General features: G+C 43.2%; 1 protein-coding gene across 3 annotated transcripts in view; it reads right to left on the bottom strand.

Annotated features, from left to right (window-relative positions):
* rtn2a (reticulon 2a) overlaps nt 1–19,587 on the bottom strand; it is a 61,141-nt gene that overhangs the window by 4,959 nt on the left and 36,595 nt on the right. The window contains exons 1-6 of one of the 3 annotated variants that reach the window (XM_080459272.1): nt 15,272–15,431; nt 10,690–10,743; nt 9,460–10,026; nt 7,654–7,860; nt 1,618–1,825; nt 1,187–1,325 (exon numbers count right to left, since the gene is read on the bottom strand). In XM_080459272.1, coding sequence (XP_080315398.1) covers nt 1,187–1,325; nt 1,618–1,825; nt 7,654–7,860; nt 9,460–9,964 — 1,059 coding nt within the window. In that variant the 5' untranslated portion in view covers nt 9,965–10,026; nt 10,690–10,743; nt 15,272–15,431. Of the gene's footprint in view, nt 1–1,186; nt 1,326–1,617; nt 1,826–7,653; nt 7,861–9,459; nt 10,027–10,689; nt 10,744–12,223; nt 12,599–15,271; nt 15,432–19,587 lie in introns of those variants that run through there. The other 2 variants (XM_080459271.1, XM_080459273.1) reach the window with 2 other exon arrangements.

Raw genomic sequence — 19,587 nt, 5'->3', positions numbered from 1 at the left:
AAGCTTAAATGTTAAGAAATAAAACAACATTCTGAATAATAGCCGCATGGTGGGGCGGTGGTTTGTGCTCTCTTGTGACAGCAAGGAGGTCTGGGTTTAAATACTGGCCTTTCTGTGTGGAGTTTTCATGTTCTCCCTGTGCATGTGTGGGTTTCCTCTGGGTACTCTGGTTTCCTCCCACAGTCCAGAAACATGCACGTGGGGTTAAATGGTGACCCTAAATTTCCCTCGGTGTGACTGTGAGTGTATGCGGTTGTTAAATAAGATCAAATAAGTGAATAAATAGATTTGCAAAAATGAAATAAAACTCAGCAACACATCAACATGTAGAGATGAGGACAACTCAAGTGTCAAGTAGCCAATAATGTGGTTATGAAATACTACAAAAAAAACTAAACAAAACACGGTATATACTGTATATAGATCGCTGGGACAGACTTAATCGATGACAAACATCCTGCTGACAGATGTTTTTATTTAGACTTCAACACAATGAGAAATAGAAACCGTGGAGACCAGAAGAACACGTCAGATCTCCTCCTGCCTTTGCTGTTAGTTAAAATTCATAATCTGAAGATAACTTCCAAAGGGTGACAGCCCCTCAAATGATCGCCAAAAATATGTAATTGAGAGTGACAGCTGCCACGAGGGAAGTTCCTCCTTAATTCATGAGCAGAGCCTTCAGCTGTGAGCTGGCTTAACGAGAGCGAGGGTTCGCTGTGCGATGCTGTCATCGCCCGTGATGCTGGAGCGAGATGAGATAACAGATGATGGAGCAAAATGACAGAACGCAGAGACGGGCTGATATCTGGGTTAATGAGGAGGGAGAAGGTCTGGACAAGACAAAGCCAATCTCAAAAGTAAACAGTGTGCGCATAAAGAAAAAACACACACAGACACACAGACACAGACACACACACACACACACACACACACACACACACACAGACACAGACACAGACACAGACACAGACACAGACACAGACACAGACACAGACACAGACACAGACACAGACACAGACACAGACACAGACACAGACACAGACGCACGCACGCACGCACGCACGCACGCACGCACGCACGCACGCACGCACGCACGCACGCACGCACGCACGCACGCACGCACGCACGCACGCACACACACAAATCACAAATAAAAGAAGACTGAGGCGATTTGCCGGCTTACCTTGATGGACTCAAAAACATTTCCAACAAAAAGGAGTCTTTTCAAAGTGTCGACAGCAGACAGAGTCATGACAATAACTTTCTGCATATAGAGGTTCCCCTGCTCGCCACTCAAACTGATGTCCATGTCCAGATACGTCCTGAGAGAAAATGCAGAATTATAAGAACTCAAGATGATATTGAATTTAGACAATGTTGTGAGCAACGGTACAGTAAAGGAGCAACATTTTCCTATAATTACACACTGAATCTTTCATATATTTTAGATTTATTACACAGGAATTCTAATATTTGATATTATCGTTTCACAAAAATTTATAATTCATCAGAACTTTTTATTATGCATTTTCAAAAGACCGGACATCAACATTCAGTCCCATGAGAAACAAGAAACCATTCCATCACACAAGTTGTCCCTCACAGGGGTCTTACTTGAACGGATGCTCTCCGTCTCCCCACTTGAAGGCGTGGAGGACGTGGTAGTAGATGCGCACGGACATGGTGAAGCACATGACGGCCAAGGAGACAGTGGAGACCACGGTGATGATGCTGAGCTGGAACAGGGACAGCAAACCCACCACCAGCCCTGTGAGCACCATGCCGGTGCGCTCCGTGTCCTTCCAGTAGATCAGGTCCATCACTGACACACACACACACACACACACACACACACACACACACACACACACACACACACACACACACACACACACACACACACACACACACACACACACACACACACACACACACACACACACACACACACACACACACACACACACACACACACACACACACACACACACACACACACACACACACACACACACACACACACACACACACACACACACACACACACACACACACACACACACACACACACACACACACACAGGTGGAAGGAATCAAAATGTCAGAACGTCAATGAAAGCAGCACATCATATACAGTATACACATGTACAGACAAGCACAAATGCAACTCTGGAGCTGCATGCGGCTGCCACGCTTCTTTGGAGGAGTTTACTTTTACTGAATTAAATGGAAATCAGCTTTTTTTATGCACAGCAGCTCATCTTTCTAGGAGACTCTTGTTTTGCTTTTCGAGGCGACAAATGTGACACTTAAATGGAAAAAAAAAAAGTTTTATTAACTTGTCAATTAAACTACATGTCAAATCCGACTACGTTATGTACATCTGGATGCTGGTGATCAACGCTGAGTTTTAAAAGTCTTTCAGGAAATTGCATTAAATGTCAGTAGTATTCTCTTTTATTTGTGAAAGTTGATCCCTCAACTCACATGCCAGGTAACCTCCATCTCACACCGAGTCGTAGTTTTTGGTTGAGTGTTGGATTTCCAAATGTTTGAATTTTCACATAGTTAGATAGTGTTAGGGGTTGTTATAATATATAAACCGAAAAAGGCAATACTCTTCTTGTGCTACGTCGTGACAGACAATACATATCAGAAATTTCCAACTGTTGTATAGCTGTTACACGCTTTTCTTTTTTTACTGAAGCTTATTGCATTCTTAGTGTAATTATCCTCCCTTTCAATGAATCCAGTTCTAAAATTATTGTTTTAATACAGCACAAACATCACAAGTAGTCATTCACAAAAAATGTCAACAGTTTAAACATTTGCTTGAGCCCGGTGGACCAATGATGACGTTTCAGTGGCCAGACTTAGTAACATTTAGTGACACAAGTAACCACATTGTACATCACTGCAATCTTCCTAATAATAGAGCCACTAAAGTCCTCGGTGAAGGACAAATTAGAAGCTCTTTTATTCCAGGGTAATCAGGGGGCGGATGAGTGTGAAGAAAGGATGGAATGAGGAAAAAAGAACAGAGAGGTGGAAGAAGCTGTGAGGCGTGGAGGGATTTCCAGCCTTCCCCGGCATCGAGAGAGCGTGCTGCAGCTACCAGGACACGTCAGGCTCCGGCCTCGGCTAAATTTAGCTCGCAGACGAAAGAGGGAAGTGAGCAGTCGAGGGGAATTTAAACGGAGCCTTTCACAGCACCTGCTGTCAGGCATCAGGCCGTCAACAGTTTCCCCCCCCCCGGCTACACACCCTGTTAGTTTCCCTCTCTGTCACCCGGCAACAGCTGCTGTGGAGACTGAGGCGTCCGTCTGCAGAGTCATGCTTTACTCCAGTCGAACCCTTTTAAATAAGCCGCACAGTGCGATTCCTTCTCGTATGACCAATTCATTAAAACAAAGAAAAGTAAAACTTTCACAAAATCTTTTCCTATTAAAAAAAACGGTTTTTGACTTTCACGTTGTTTCACAGAAACTGAGCCGATCAATAAAAACTGCAGCTCTGGTTTTGAGTTGTGTAGTCGTGGCTGACGCTGGTGTCGCTGGTTGTGCCTGTCATTCAGTGAAACGCTAAACCTCTGCTTTAGAATAGAGGGAAGCCTCTTTGAATAGAGTGCACTGACAGCAGGTGGGTTATTTATAAACATCAATGAACACAATTAATACCCACGATTCCACTCGAACACGCCTGTCCCGTGTGTTTGTCTGAGCTGCTATCATTCGGGGAGGGGGGTAGTCTGCACACAAAGGTACAGGGGATGACTAAATCTGTATTGACATAGACACTACTATATTTAAAGATATGGGAATTACAGAAGTATCCACACTGTATTTATAGATCACTCATCCTGGAGTTTATTTAATGCAGCAGAGAGGCATGTAGGGGAAGAGCCAGTTCCTGGAACTGTTACAGTTTTAGGAAATTTGGGGGTAACGTCATAAGATGACTGCCACTATATTTCCTCAAAAGCTGCTACAGACACATCATAAAATGACATTCAGAGAATACGGCACTCTTGTCTCACAGGAAACCAGCTTTCTGGTTGAGGTTTGCATATTCTCCCCGTGTATGTGCAGTGTTTTTCTCCGGGTCCTTCCGTTTCCTCTCACAATCCAAAAACATGAGCTTAATTGGGGCTCTGAATAGCTGGTAGGTGTGAATGTGTGTGTGGTTGTCTGTGCGTGTTGGCCAGTGATGGACCGGAGACCCGTCCAGACTGAACTCTCCTGTCGCCCATTGACAGTTGGGAGTGACTCAAACTCCACAGAAGCCTTAATTTGGACAAAGCAGTACAAAGTATAGGACACACAAGTTTAAACACAATGGCTTATGTCCTTGTACTAAAGCGTTCCATGAATCGTCATTTGAATTACTGCACGTGGGGAATGAATAAACAAATCCAAGCCATAAACTAAGCATCCAGTCCACTAAACAAGAAGCGCAAAACCGATGTGGGTTCATCGGCAAAGCCATGGAAACAATTCATTTTAACCTCAACAACCATTTCATGTGACCCAGGTCATGTCAGCTCAGCGGCCGGACCAAGAAACCTCATCCCACTACAGGCTGAAATGCCTCAGCTGGTGCCAGCGATTCAAAGTGGCAGCACTAAAAAGAAAGAAAAACCAGCTGGCAAAGTTATTTCACTCTGCAGCAGCCATGTGCTAACAACATACCGCAATGTGACAGTTTGCAGTCATTTGAATGGCTGGAGGTCTTTAACGCGGTGACGACTGATGAAAAACTCATGAAAGCTGTCGTGTCGGGCGAATCACCCTCAGACGATGATTAGAGAGATGCAAGAAATCTGAGGTGAGTTTTCACCGTTGCTGCTCTCCCTCACACTAATTTCACAAAACGTTTTACTGGTCCAGATCGAAGTCTGCTCCTTCACATCTGCACATGCAGCTTCCCCCTGTCTGGTTCCCTCCTCGCTTTAAACTGAACCCAAACACACATATTTTACAGGAGTTGTCAGATCAGCAAAGTATCCAGACTTCTAGTCCTTGACTCAAACAGCAGGAGAGTAATCGTGTGTCAAATCCCAAAAGTCTCACCTTTACTGGCCATTTTAGTTGCTGCTCCGGTGTTCCCCTCACACACTCTGTGCTCCCCTCGCCCCTCTGAGCTGTTTTTGGCCGCCCACTGCTCGCTCAGCAGTCCACAGGCCCGACAGGCCCAAAATAATCTGCTTCACAGCACCGCCCACTGCTCTTCAAGTCTACGAGAGCTTCATGCATAAAGAGATGATTTACGAACCACCTCGCCAGTGACCGTGCTTTTCCAACGCTGCACATCTTTCAGGTTAATTAAAAACTCTCGGATTCTGACGCCTTTCTCTTTTTTTTTTTTTCATGTAAAGTTTTTGTGGAACTGTGTTTATATAAGTGTCACCCTGCACCTGAAACAGGAGAACCAGAGTCTATTTTTCGTTGTGTCATCGAGATAAAACTTTCTGTCACCAGCAACACATGGAATTCAAGAGAGACTGAAATGTTTGCAATGTTTCTCAATTTTGTTGCAATTATTCAAATACCTACATTTAAAGAAAAGATTGCATTGCTCTTCAGCTTGAATTGCTGCGAATATGAGGAATGTCATTTGTGATTTAGAGGTCTGAAACATGCAGGTAATGGCTGTTATGTAGTTCTCGGTCACTAGACTGTATTATACTTCTGTCTCACTTTGAAAGAAATCACTGCACAATTACAAACATCCATGTCTTTAAAATTATAACACATAACATAATGTTGATATGAGACTTTATTTTAGTTTTTAACTCATGTAGGGCACTCATTAAAGTATGTGTAGATTAAATACTGTAACCCTAAGATGTCGTGAAAGGACATTTCTCTATGTGGAGAATTGAAAGTCAGTGTGAAGAGATGCTACAACATGCCAATTAGGTCTCTGAAATGTCTGCAGAAATGATCAAAAACCTACTGAAGTCACACAAAGAAATGTGCTTGAGCACCCTTCACGATTCCCTGTATGTCACCGAGTACTACTGTCTTACAATACAACGCATCAATCAGGTCATTATTAAGAGATACTATAACGCAATGGTCCAAACACTTCGTTTTTTTCATCATGTAAGAAATACTAAGATAATACTATCTCAAAGCATACCAGACCTAATTCCTTTGTGATTGTAGTATTTTCTTCAATTGACTATTGTCAGTTGATAAGAAACGATAAAAAGGGTGCACAGGTTTCCAAGCACACTAACGTCCCCTGATGGCAACTACCTGAAATATTCTTCTACAAAAGACCTTGTTTGCGTCTAAGAAAATAAAGTGAATTGCCAGTTTTCTTTCCAAACAGTTTTTGATTCTGTGTTGCCAAACTCTAAACTTACATTTGCCTCACGGCTCTTAAAACAAATAATAGAGTCCGATAAATTTGATGCTCCGAGTGATGCATGTGTGCTATTTATTAAGGACACCCTAAACTCTGTCATCAACTTCACCAACCATTAATCAACAGTCTGAGGGTTTACTGCCTCCCCCCTAGCGTCTACTAAAATAAGACCCAGCACAGACAGTCCACTTAAAGTGCCTTCAAGTAAGAAAACAGGATGTTATCTTTCACTGTCATTTTCTCTTACCCTCTGTATCAGAAATAAATAAATAGCTCGGAGTGGCAGACATCTCTGACATGAGTGGCGACTCAAAAGAGAGCCAACGCCAGAAATGCTTTCAATACAATGAGCTAATCATTCCTCAAACCCCAACGGAGAGTTTCCATGAAGACACAATGCAGCAGTCAGGGCTGGAAGACGGGGGCTGGGGTCTATATCTGTCTGCCAGCAGCTAAAGGTCCACGAGGAACGTGACATCGGATATTTTCTGCATTTAAAGCATTGATTGTCGAGCTAAGAGAAAGGATCTTGTTAAGGAATAAGAAACAAGCAAAGGAAAATGGAGATGAGACGATCACAGAGGGACGGAAGTCAGAAGACACAAGACATTTAGAAATTGTATCAGCTCAAAAATATAATTCTACAGGGTTTATCTCGTGTCTGTTGACTTACTGTCAATATATTTTATGATCTCGGCCAAATAATGGCCCAAATATCTAACATTTCATTATTTCCCTTTATTGATTTTTTTTTTATCTTGAAACATCCCTGATGACTCATACTACACTTTAGGGCGTTTCCTAACCCTGCACTTAATTAATATGTATCTGCAAAAACAGCAGCATCAGCTTGACACTCAGTTTAAACTGGCAGCAGTATACAAGATGCAGATATTGCAATTGGCCACTGAATAATATCAATCGAATTTGGAACATGCCCCACCTGCTATGAAGTCTTTTATACGATATATTTCACTACAAAGAAATGTGATAGCACTTGGACATCTTTTCATTTGGCCTTTAAAGTTACAGGATGTTCTCTCTGCACCTTAGAGCATTCGGTGACACCAGTGAGTCACTGTCGTTTCCAGTGTGTCTTGAGTCCTGGTTGTTTGAGTTCTTGTCAAGAACCTTGTTCTTACCATGAGCTCTGCTGTGTTCACTATTCAATTTGACTTTTCTCTTATTGGACTGATGAATGATTGACATAGAGTGAAGCAAATCTGAATCAAGTCATTGTGACGTTACCTGTAAAGATTATAGAGCGATGAACCCTACCTGCTATGTGGGTGCATAGTGTGGGGTCCTCTGTTAGGCTGACAGCTGAGAACCAGTGATCGCTGACCAGCTGTTCCTGAGAATTTGGGCCGACTGGGGTCGACTGCGAGGACGCTGGACCTCTGGGATGCACAGATGTGAGCAGCTTGACCGAGATGGTTTCCCTGGAGACGGGAGACTCTGGCTCAGAGGCTGGTGAGGCTGCAGCTGCCAGGAAAAGAGAGCATGATGTCACCATGGTGACAACATCACCGTTGACTTCACAATTTATGGTTACACGGCTTCTATTTCTATTCTATATAATCAGAATATATAAGCATCAGATGTCATCAGAGCAAAATTATTCACTTTTATATCGCAATAGTTTGTGTTTAGAAACACAACTTATATTAGAAGAATGTTGATCCTGGCAGTCTTTGTTCTTACTTATCAAAAAGTCATATGAGATCTGTAAATCAATAATCTTTCACCTGACAAAAAAAGTTTTCTAAAATCTCTTTGATGCAGGAACAAGACTCATCTCATAAAATATCATCAAATGTTGATTGTTTTGTCCCTTATTTCTACACATCTCACATAAAAACAAAGTTAAATAGGTAAAACAACTGATATCCCATATTGCTGAATCTTAAGACACTGTGTTTATTTGAGACAAAGTATAAAGAATTAAAGAGGAAAATTTGGTCTAAAAAAATCTTTGATATAAGGTTTCATTGAATAAATGTGTTTGGAAAATGAACTCATCCCTTCTTTACTAATATGAAATGTACCTGTGTTTTTTACAGCTGACTTTGGACCTATTAAAAAGTACACTGATGTTATGTTAGTACAGACGTGTTTTGGTCCTTTACAAATCTAGAAGATTTAATCATCCACAATGTGGAAATTACTCTTTGGTTTTCTAATCAATGTGAGGTATAGAAACAAAACACAAAAACAACCAAAATGATTAAATACATAAACGACTGTTTCTTATATTCTTCTCCTAGAAATGCATCGTCTCTTTCTGTTTGTTTGCAGTATTGCGTGATATCTCTCAGAAGAAGAGTTTCATGTGTAAGTGATCACCACGCAAACAACCAGCTTCTCCGGAGGTTGCCGCATGATGTTGAAGGCCACGTTAACTGCTTTCTACTATGATGTATTCATTTTGTCATGAATGGGGCTTGACACTGCTTGCTACATTTGAAAACAATGAACACACAGATAATGTGATGCTTGAATAGTTTTTCGGATTTCCACACAGAAAAGCCAGAAAACATCCCGATGCATTTTCTTCTTCCTCTTGTGAAGTTTTCAGTTTTTCTAACACAGCTTTCATTGATTTTCTCTTCCCTGCCTTCAGTCCATTGTATCATATCATGACCGAACCTGGCAATAGAATCTGCCACTTTTCTTTTGAGACAAACGTCATGTGATGTGTTATCAAGGTCAGGCCATTGCAAAAACCTACATTTTCATTAACTGATTAGTGACTACAGGATATGTTTGAATGACACGCAAACATTGAGTTTCAGATCATGCTCCACGTAATCTATATTTACAAACTCTATCAGGAGGTCTTTTTTAAGGAAAGTTTTATGACTACATTTTACCTGGTGAGATTGACGTTCATTCATCCAGTTCGCAGCATGAATCAAATTACATCTCAGTTGAACAAACACCAAATCCAAACTTTTTTTTTTTGGGTGGAGAACCTCCTGCTCGGTGAACAAAGTCCCTCATATGTGTGGCTGGACAGCTTTAGTTTCCAGAGGTTACATGTGTTTGTCATTGTGTCAGATAACAGATGATCCGAAGCCTCACCTTGCAGTGTGTGTGAGGGGCTCTGTTGCTGAGATGGTTGGGTTTGAGATGATGCCAGGGAGGACTGCGTCACGCTCTCCTCTTGTTGGACGAGTGCGTCTCCGCTTTGACTTTCTGGGTTTTGAGAAGAGGGCTGAATTGTAATAGTCTGCTCCTGCTGGCTCCTTCCCAAAGCGCTCGCTGTCCTCGCCTCAACTCTCTCCTGCTCCCTCCTTTCTGCTGCTTCTTGTTCTTCCTCCCGCGTGAGGAATGCCTGAGGGTCCCAGTCTACGTCGGGCGAGTCCAACAGTGTTTCCAGAGTGTCGGTGCGGATTAAAGGCGTACGACTTCCCCGTGAGCTGCCGGTCCTGCGACGCTCTCTGTGGTGCCGCGACGCTCCCACGGCTTCGGCCTCGGCGATGGCGATGTAAGAGAAAGTCAGCTCATAGGAGTTCTGACGTGGCGTGCCCCAGATAGACGGCGATGAACCCAGTCCCTCGTCATCATCTGGATCTCCATCTTCCATGTCATCGTCGGACCACTCTCTGGCTGTCTGCAGCTCATACAACTCTGACTCCTCATTCCCGCCTGGGTTAAACACATACAGCAACAGTCGGTATCACAATCTATTAGCAGTGTCAGTAACAACAAGGGAAAATATTTATCAGTTCTAATCAATTCAATTTCATTTCATTTGTATGGTGTCAATAACAACATAGTCATCAAAAAGCACTTTTGACAAGAAGGTTTTTGTTCTCCTGAACTAGATGCGTGGGCTCACATGGCATCATCGGTTCGCCCATAAGCTCTGTAAGAATAGTGGAGTTGATCAAGGGAGGATGAATCTCTCAAAAATGAGGCGGTCTCCCAAATACACAGGGAATCAAATACATTGCTGGAATAGTGTATCTGTCAGGCCAGACTTGTATACAAAGGCAGGTTTTGCTTTCAATGATCAGAAATGTCTCATGAAAGCACCCAGGTGTTCTTTCTCATGTCAGGGAGAGAACAAGATGGGCTGTATGAAGATAAAACTCTTTTTCTAAGTACAAAAAATCTCCTCTTCCAAATTCTAACGCTGAAAGTGCCTTTTTGTCAAACCTGTGGATTTTCACCGGTTGCATTAGAGAAGCTGGCAGTCAGATGTGCTTGGATTAACTAATTTAAGTGGCAAAGAAGCATCAAAAAGCAGGACACCCATATTCCATTTGAATGGATATTAAGAATGCTTTTCTCCAGGTCACTTCTTACCATCAGTGCACGGAGGAGTTGAATCCGGAGTGGATGCAACAGAGCCATATTCCTCTGGAAGACAAAACAGGGAAACTTTAAGATGAATCTACAACTAAAGTGGTTTAGTCAGGATCAATAACATTGGCTAAGAATTCATGGCTGAGATCCCTACAGCAGGTCAAGAGCATCATCTGAGACAATATACAGTCTCTCCCCTGCATTTAACTGGCTCCCATCCACATATTTACTAACTGGAGATGGGCAACTTCTGTTGCAGTGGCACAGCACTTCCTAAACTAGAAACCCTCTATTGCCTTCTCCTGGTCTGTCAGACAGAATGTCTAATCATTCACCACCAGGTGCACATGGAGGCAGCATGGTGGTTTCAGGGCAATTTCTGAGTCATGGACTAACCTCAAATACTGTATATATTATTTTGGATTGTAGAGAAACACGGTAGAAATCCCAAGTATGCACAGGGGTAACATTGGAAACTGAATACAAAAAGGGCCCCAAGCCTAAGCTCGAACAAACACAGTCTTCATTGTGAGGGGAGAGTGCGGACCACTGCACCACCAGACAGCTCAATGTTTAACTTTAATAGATTGGATTAGGTTTGTCTTGCTGCTGTGCATTCTTCTTGAGCCTCAGGAACGATTGACGTTCTTCTAAATTCTAATAATATCACAAAGAAAGCACTGTACAGTGATGCGTAATTCTGTCTTTTTCTGAAACATTGAGTGTAGGTTTACTACTAATGGTCAATAAGAACAAAACCTGCAATATTCCCTTGAGTTATTTTTGTGAAAGTGAATAAACCAAAACTTGGTTTGTGTTGTTGAACAAGATTGTAGACATAATATAACCCTGCATCAAAATATGACCCAATTCACAAATACAATTCTCCATGCCAGACGACATGGACTCCTGACCATAAAAGTATTTGTAAATCAATTACAGATCCCGAAAAGGTGACAACTTTGACCACATGCTATAGGTCAGTGCATATTGATTCATTTCCTTTCAGAGCTGAACTGGCAGCAGAAAAGGCCTTCACTATTAGACAACCAGCATGACTGTCGCTAATAAATGAGCCGTGCAGGGAAATGAGTGCAGCATATTCTCCCCGCCACGTTTTTACAATAGCACATGCAAAAAAAGGAAAAAAGAAAACACTGAATTTCATTACAATGTAGAGATTAGTGAGTGGGGAACAGATGGAAAAACAGACTTAGCAGTGAAACAGATGCACGACAGAAGCGTTGAAGGAGAATTAACTTGCGTCCTTTGCACGCATGGCAGCAAACACACCAGCAAGTAAACATCTGCACATCAATACGTCATGACAGAACTGGTCTGCTTCTGCACTGCATCCATCCTTTCAGCCATGTGTTTATTGCAGGTAAGAGCAGGAGAGAGGCGGCAGGGGTGAGCTAACACGTACGATGCGCACATCAGTTTGCAAGGAAACATGCTGAGCTGGAATATATGTGCCGATGGTACGGAGAGATAAACAAACGCAGATGGAGAAGCAGAAGAGAAACAGACTCACGGCAGTGGGAGAATCCTAAAACCTGGCCCATGCTCCATCAAGGCATTGCTGGGCCCGTCCAGTCTGGAAGCCCCCTTCCTCCTCCTCCTCCTCCTCCTCCTCCTCCTCCTCCTCCTCCTCCTCCTCCTCCTCCTCCTCTGCTGCCGGCTCTCACGTCCTGTAGATTCACACTCTCCTTCCTCCCTTCGCCTCCCTCCGCCTCCCTCCTATGGTTGGTTTTCTTGGTAGCGTGTTGAGCAGCAGCTTTATCTCTCTCCTGCCTCTCGCTCTGTCACTCCACAGCCCCGCCCTGCCTCACTCCACCATCCTGCCCCTCGGCTCCATCCTCTCCTCCTCCTGCATTGTTATGACTGCAGCGGGAGGGAGCAGCACGCGCTACAGCCACAGGAGAGAAGCAGGAGTGTCAATCTGAGCCTATACTGCCATCTTCCATTCACAGTTTATCTTTGCCTATCCTACCATCTCTTCCTCATCATGTGATTTAATCTCAAGATCTCATAGGAGCAAGATGCAAGAGAAGGAATGACACAACATCATTAATAATGTAAGACAAGCATGGACAGGACACACACAGATGAAGAGATGGAAGCCTGTGGGGTGGATCTCCCCTGGGGGGCGCCAAAGAGCTACCGTAGGTGCAGAGTGGTAGGAAAGCTCTCAGTCAGGGGATGCCGTCTTTTTGCAGGTTTTTCCTTTGAATTGTTTACAAGAATTATGATCAAATAAATATTTGTAGGATGTATTAATCATTCTAAAAATGTGTTTGATCCATATAGCCTCCAGACTATTGATGGGTAAATCAAAAATAATAGTATAAGCTTAGTGCAAATCCATGAATGTAAGTTATGGCAGCTGTAGATTATTTATGAAGACTTACTAAACATTGTCAAATGAAAGCCCCCATCTAGAATGCGAAGAGTTGGTGTTTTGCTTGCCTCACAATCCAAACAATATATAATTAAATGTGAAAATTATTAGAAAATCCAGCATTCAACAGAAAATCACTGCTCACCAGGACAGAATACAATGCTCCCCAATCGGGTGAAACAAACATGCTGCCAGCTGCAAGAACTTCATTTGCTATATCTTCATGGCAACAACGTTTGCATTTTGTCAGAGGTGGACATGCTGGGCACACTGCCACACTTACACTCCATCACTTTACATGGAAATGTGATTGAAACCAACAAGAGTTACCGGTAGACACATCAACTTCACACATGCTTTTGCCCACTCTCTCTCTCTCTCTCTCTCACCCACACATACCTAAACTACTATTCTGCCTCTGTGTGCCTAGGAGTCATGTGATTTCAGTTTGGCCTCAGCTCAAGTCGATGGACTTCAGTGCCGTGACACGAAATGAGCGAGCGCTGGCAAAGATCTGGCATCAGAGAAACAAGCACAGGAAGAGCAAAGAGAGTCTCCAGTGACCTCGTCTCATCTCAAACATGGATTTTTGTTGAAATGTCTTTGAAGTATTAAATAAGTTTTAAAAAAGCGTAAGCTTTTATTGGTACTACCATAAAATAATATTACAACAATGTTTCAGGGACTATTACATACTGGCGTACAAACAAAACAGAAAAGAACAAAGTGAAGAATGACAGTGAGAAATCTTCTTGTTTAAGGGATTTTTGTGCAGAAGCTGCATCTTCTGTTTTCTCCAGGTCCTCTTGTTGCCTCCCACAGTACAAAACCATGCAAATCAGGTTAACCATTCACTCTAAAATTGCAGGTAAGTGTAAGTGCATATGGTGGTTTGTGCCTTTCCATGTCCTGTGATGGACTGGCAAACAGGATATACACAGCCTTCACCCACAGTTAGCTGGTTTCGGCTCTTGGCTGCAGCGACTCAGAATTGGATAAAGCCGTCCGGACGATGAGTCGTCATCTGAAAGACTGAGCCGCCACATCTTAAAACATATATCCACTTGAGTTTCATCAAAACCACCTCAAATGTGAATCGAAACAAAATTTCCAACAAATAAGAATCCCAACTTTTAAAAGTCAGACTCGTCATTTGACTGTGGAAAACAAATCATTTAAGTACAGGATGTGCACGAGTTAGCCAAGATTGCAGGAGTTGCTCAAATGGAGCGTGTCAGTCTGAAGAAAATGAAGATTGTCGCACGATCGTAAAGCACCTAGACGATAGAGAAGGAGAACCTCGCCCCTCCAGATGATTTCTTGAAACACTGCGTAAATAGAGTGTGTGGTGATCAGGAGTTGTGTAATTCTGTGGCGCAGCTTTGTCATTGTAAATTGTAAAAGTTTGAGAGCAAAAGCAACACAAGAGTAGAAGAGATGGGGATGGTGTGATCAGTAACACAGTTTTGGTAAGTCAAACCTAAAAAAAAGAAGTTTCATCAGAATAAAATTAAATCAATTAATTACAATATGCTACTGTGACACAACAATTCCCCCCCAGGGGCTCATGGGCTCAGACAGGTGGAGGCGGAGCTTCAGATTTTTAATTCATATGGTTTGAGGATGTTGCCAGCACTACTGGTACATTTCATCACAATGTGAAAGGCACGGTGGCTTGGAAATGTATTCGTACTCCTTGAATGTCTCCACGTTTAGTCACATTACAACCACAAATGCAATAGTACGGACGCAATACTCCCGAGTCAATGCTTTGTAGAGCCTTTCGCTGCAAGGATTCTGGGGGTATTTCTCTACATCGATCATATGAAATAACACTTAACAATGTGAACTACTGTGATATTTTATGTTTGGACTGCTTTACTTTTGAACCTCTGTTAAATATTGTACAGAAACTGTACATTTACTGAAACAGTAAGTTTGGATTTCTGTGTTCAGTGTGTAACATCATGTACAGTTTTTAGGAACACAACCTGTCAGTCACTCCAGGGCAGACAATTAACTCCCAATCGTCAGACAATATAACGACAATGATGTTATACGAATGTCGTCTTTCCTAAATTGGGATTTAACTTCAGATTGATGACTTCCCTGCGCTCAGTGTCTATAAACGACAGCGAGCGGACGGATATTTCCGGCTGATAAAGGCAGTGTTTCTCGTACCTTCGTGGGCTGCGATGTCGTGCTGATTCCTTCATGCTTCAACAAAGTGTGGCTGGCTTTAATTTGTTTTTTTTGGACTTTTTTCTCGTCTTTACTTTTTCTGGAGACTTTCACGTTGCTATCCACAACACAGTCCATGTTGCGCGTATTTATTTTGTCCGGGTGAAACAAACATTGACAAAGATATGTTCCTTCCCACTGAAGCAGCGGTGCTTGGTTCACCGAGCGTCACTTTTCTTCTTTCTTTTTTTAAATCATCTTTTTATTCAAGATAATGTATAAAAATAGATTATTCAAAAAGACAATCTTTTTTGATTTTTCACAGAACATATACAAATACTGCACATCACTTTCAAGCACTGTAACATTATAATTTGACACACCCTCATTCAGTTTGCTTGTGCAAGCTTTCATTTTAAAAATCACATTTGTTGTGAAAAATAACAAAATCTGATTATTATTTTTTACAACCTGCTGGTAATTTTAAATGTAATGTATCAATATGTTTAACTTGTTTCAGTCAATAACATTCAAGAGAGGAGCAGAGAGAAGAATATATTTTATTTCATTTCTTTATTTAACTGTATTCTTCCGATTTTATTCATAGCTAAAAGAAATTCTAAGAGAGGCATTTACTACCTATTATTATTATTATTATTATTATTATCATTATTATTATTATTATCATTTTGGAAACCTGACAGATCCGTAAATAGTTGGGTTTGTTTATTTGTTGGTGTGCATGTTTGCTTACATCTCTGTGCCTCGCTTTCTGGTTGTCTGTGTTGCAAATGTTATGGCTGCATCCTCATTATCTTTATATATTGCGGACTTCCTGTTGGATTTAGGTCCGGGGTATCAGTGCGTGATTTGTAGGTCTTGATGAAATGAACAATTGAGTTTTGGTTTGAGCTCTCTACAACATTCTTACCGACCTTTGGTCCTGGCCTTTCGTGCTCGGTCCCTAATTATGATTGCTCAGGCCCCGACTTGTCCAGTTGCCACAGATGACATTTTTAATGACCACAAGTAGTAATGTAACTCTTTTTTGTTGTTGTTTATGTTGGAGGTTTTTTATTCTTTTTTTTGGGGGGGGGGGGGGGGGGGGGGGGGGCGACCTCTCTGGACTTCGAGGTCTGCTCTGACCCATCCCCTGCAGGATGTCCATGTTCTGTGGCGCCATGTTATGGCAGGCGCAGCTTGTTCTTGTGAGACTCTCCCTGCAGTCTGCTCTTTCCCACTCCACGAAGGTGTCTGAGAAGGGGCCTGGAACACACAACCACACGGTGAGAAATTGACTTTTTAAAGGCCAAATATTGAACAGCTCCTCAACAATTTCACACAGGGTGACAGAGGTCCACAACATTACAGGTATTCAAAGTGTGTTTCCCCAAATCCAGCTTCGGTCCTGAATTTGAGCCTAAAAGTCTCTCTAGATTCAACTATTGTGTGTCTGGGTATGTTAGTTTGTTTGGTCATATGTCTTGTTACAGTTACTACCAAGTATTTCTAGCTAGGAAATCTGCCTGTATGCAGGCTTCCTGAGACACTTTGGTTGTGCCGATGTCATTCTGGATAATAAATCTTAAAGAGGATTTCGACTGTGGGCTTCACCTGTCTGCTCTTCATATCATGAGATATCAAGATTCCCAGCAGTCCCAGTTGCTCAGGCAGCTGGGATTCTTCTTCTTTTGTTTTCTCTTTCTCCTCCGGCCGGGCTTTGGCTCTTCCAGCTGCTGACTCTGTACCAGGACCTCTGGATGCTGGCAATCCTCTGGTTTCTCCAGCAACTGGAAGAGCTTGAGAATATTGTTCTTTGTCCTCCGGGTCCCTCGGCTGAGTTTTGGCTCCTCAAACTCCTCAAGCTTCTGAGGGTCTTCCAGCCAATAAGTCCTCTCTAGATGCTGAGGCTTCTCTGGCCTCTGAGGCTCTTCTGGCCTCTCCAGTTCTTGTGGAACAGGGGCCAGAGGTGACACAAGAACCAAAGAGGCCAGAGGTTCCACAAGAACTGGCCTCTCTGGCTCCTGAGGAACCTGAGGCACCTCAAGCTGCTGAGACACCTCCACCTCCTGAAGGTCCTCCAGCTCCTCAAGCCCCTCCAAATCCTGAAGGTCGTCCAGCTGCTGAAGCTGCTCCATCTCCTGGAGCACCTCCACCAGCTGGATCTCCTCCGGCATCTGGAGCTCCTCCAAGCGCTGAGGGCACTCCAGATCCTGAAGGTCGTCCAGCTGCTGAAGCTGCTCCATCTCCTGGAGCACCTCCCCCAGCTGGATCTCCTCCGGAATCTGGAGCTCCTCCAAGCGCTGAGGGCACTCCAGAGCCTGAAGGTCGTCCAGCTGCTGAAGCTGCTCCATCTCCTGGAGCACCTCCCCCAGCTGGATCTCCTCCGGCATCTGGAGCTCCTCCAAGCGCTGAGGGCACTCCAGAGCCTGAAGGTCGTCCAGCTGCTGAAGCTGCTCCATCTCCTGGAGCACCTCCACCAGCTGGATCTCCTCAGGCATCTGGAGCTCCTCCAAGCGCTGAGGGCACTCCAGATCCTGACACTCCTCATCCTGAGGCTGCAGCTGCAGCTCTGGGCTCAAGCTCAGCTGTTCCTGCCATTTGAGGTAGAAAATGTGAGGATAATGAGGATGAGGCCATTAAAACAAGCAACACAGAAACAACTGAAAATGAGGCACCGAGATGTAGGCAAGCAAGCACACAAACAAATAAACAAGTCCAAAATGCAGGATAAAGCAGAAACAAGGAGTCCAAAGAGGTGTGGTCAGATAGAGAGAACAGCAATGGAGGAGAAGACAGGAGGAAACAGGCAGAGGATGGAGGATCAATGTGGAAGAAAATGAAAGAAAAGAAATAGAAAAGCTCAAGACAATGCCAAGAACGGTCAGAGAAAATGTTGTAAATGTTGAAGCTTGAAGTATCAGAACATTAATAGTACTGGTCTAGATTCTGCTGAGACCTAGGAATCCATCTATCTGTATTTTTTCACTTCCGATCTGATCCCAATACCTGAATTTGGATATCTGCCGATACTGATACTCTGTTTGCTTTAATAATATTATTATCATTACTGTTGATTTTATATGAGGCTTTAATAAACTCCTCTCTACAGGCAAGTATGAAATGTACGAATGTATGCATGTATTCTCCCAAAAGGCAACTTGAGGTTAGTATAAGATCAGAAAAGGAAGCATTACAAACTTTTTTTGTTCAATTTGGACAATGTGGGTGTCTGCGTGATGCCATCATCTCATAATAAACTTGTTATATCTTTAAAACCTCACAATTACTCAATTAATCCCAGGGGAAACGCTTTAGCAAGGCGCCACAAGCAATTGGGACTATTTTCAGGGAGTTTTGATTGGAGTAGGATACAGCCTGCCAGCTGGCTGCAAACTGTGGAACGGATTTCCTGACTCATTACTCCACGTCTCATTGAGACCCGCCTCCCTTCGGGAAATCCAGTCCACAGTTTGCAGGCAGCGAGCAGCGCAGCCAACCCATCAGTACCGCTTGTAGAGTCATTTCAGCAACAGGAAAGCACAGACGTGGCTTCATGTATTGGGAAATATCGACAGGTTGGATCGGAACCGGACCTAATATAGCAGTTTTGAAGTGTTCCAGGTAATTAATTAAATCTAATAGTTCAAATTCAAAGAATTGAAGGCACTGACCTCTGGGATGTCGTAAAATGGAGCCTGGTGCATGGGGGGCACATGACCCTGTGGGTCGTGAAACACGGGACCCTGTTGGATGTAGTACACGGGAACCTGTGTGGTGTAGTACACGGGACCCTGTGGGATGTAGTACACGGGACCCTGTGTGGTGTAGTACACGGGACCCTGTGGGATGTAGTACACGGGACCCTGTGTGGTGTAGTACACGGGACCCTGTGGGGTGTAGTACACGGGACCCTGTGGGATGTAGTACACGGGACCCTGTGTGGTGTAGTACACGGGACCCTGTGGGCCGTAAAACACGGGACCCTGTGGGACTATGAACGCAGGACTCATTGGCGCCGTCATCGTCGTCGTTGTTTGTGGATTCACTGGGCAGAAATTAAACAAAAAGAAATGTCAAGATCACAAAGAAGTTTAGGATTTCCTTAAGAAAATACAAAGCCGGTGCTGAAGAAAGCTAAACTGTAATGCTAAAGAAGTTGAAGTAGTTGTGCTTCTGCGTCAAACAGCGCCTCCTCGTGTCTAAAGTTCAAAACCCACACAGACTGAATATGATTCCCAAAGACCTAAACTGATATACGTTCTCAATATTAACTCCATCAGCGGCTTCACCTTCACTTCTTTTAGCAACAAAAC

This window comes from Lipophrys pholis, assembly GCF_963383615.2.
Source record: "Lipophrys pholis genome assembly, chromosome: 3".
Taxonomy (NCBI): Eukaryota; Metazoa; Chordata; class Actinopteri; order Blenniiformes; family Blenniidae; genus Lipophrys; species Lipophrys pholis.
This window is presented reverse-complemented; position numbering and strand designations above follow the sequence as displayed.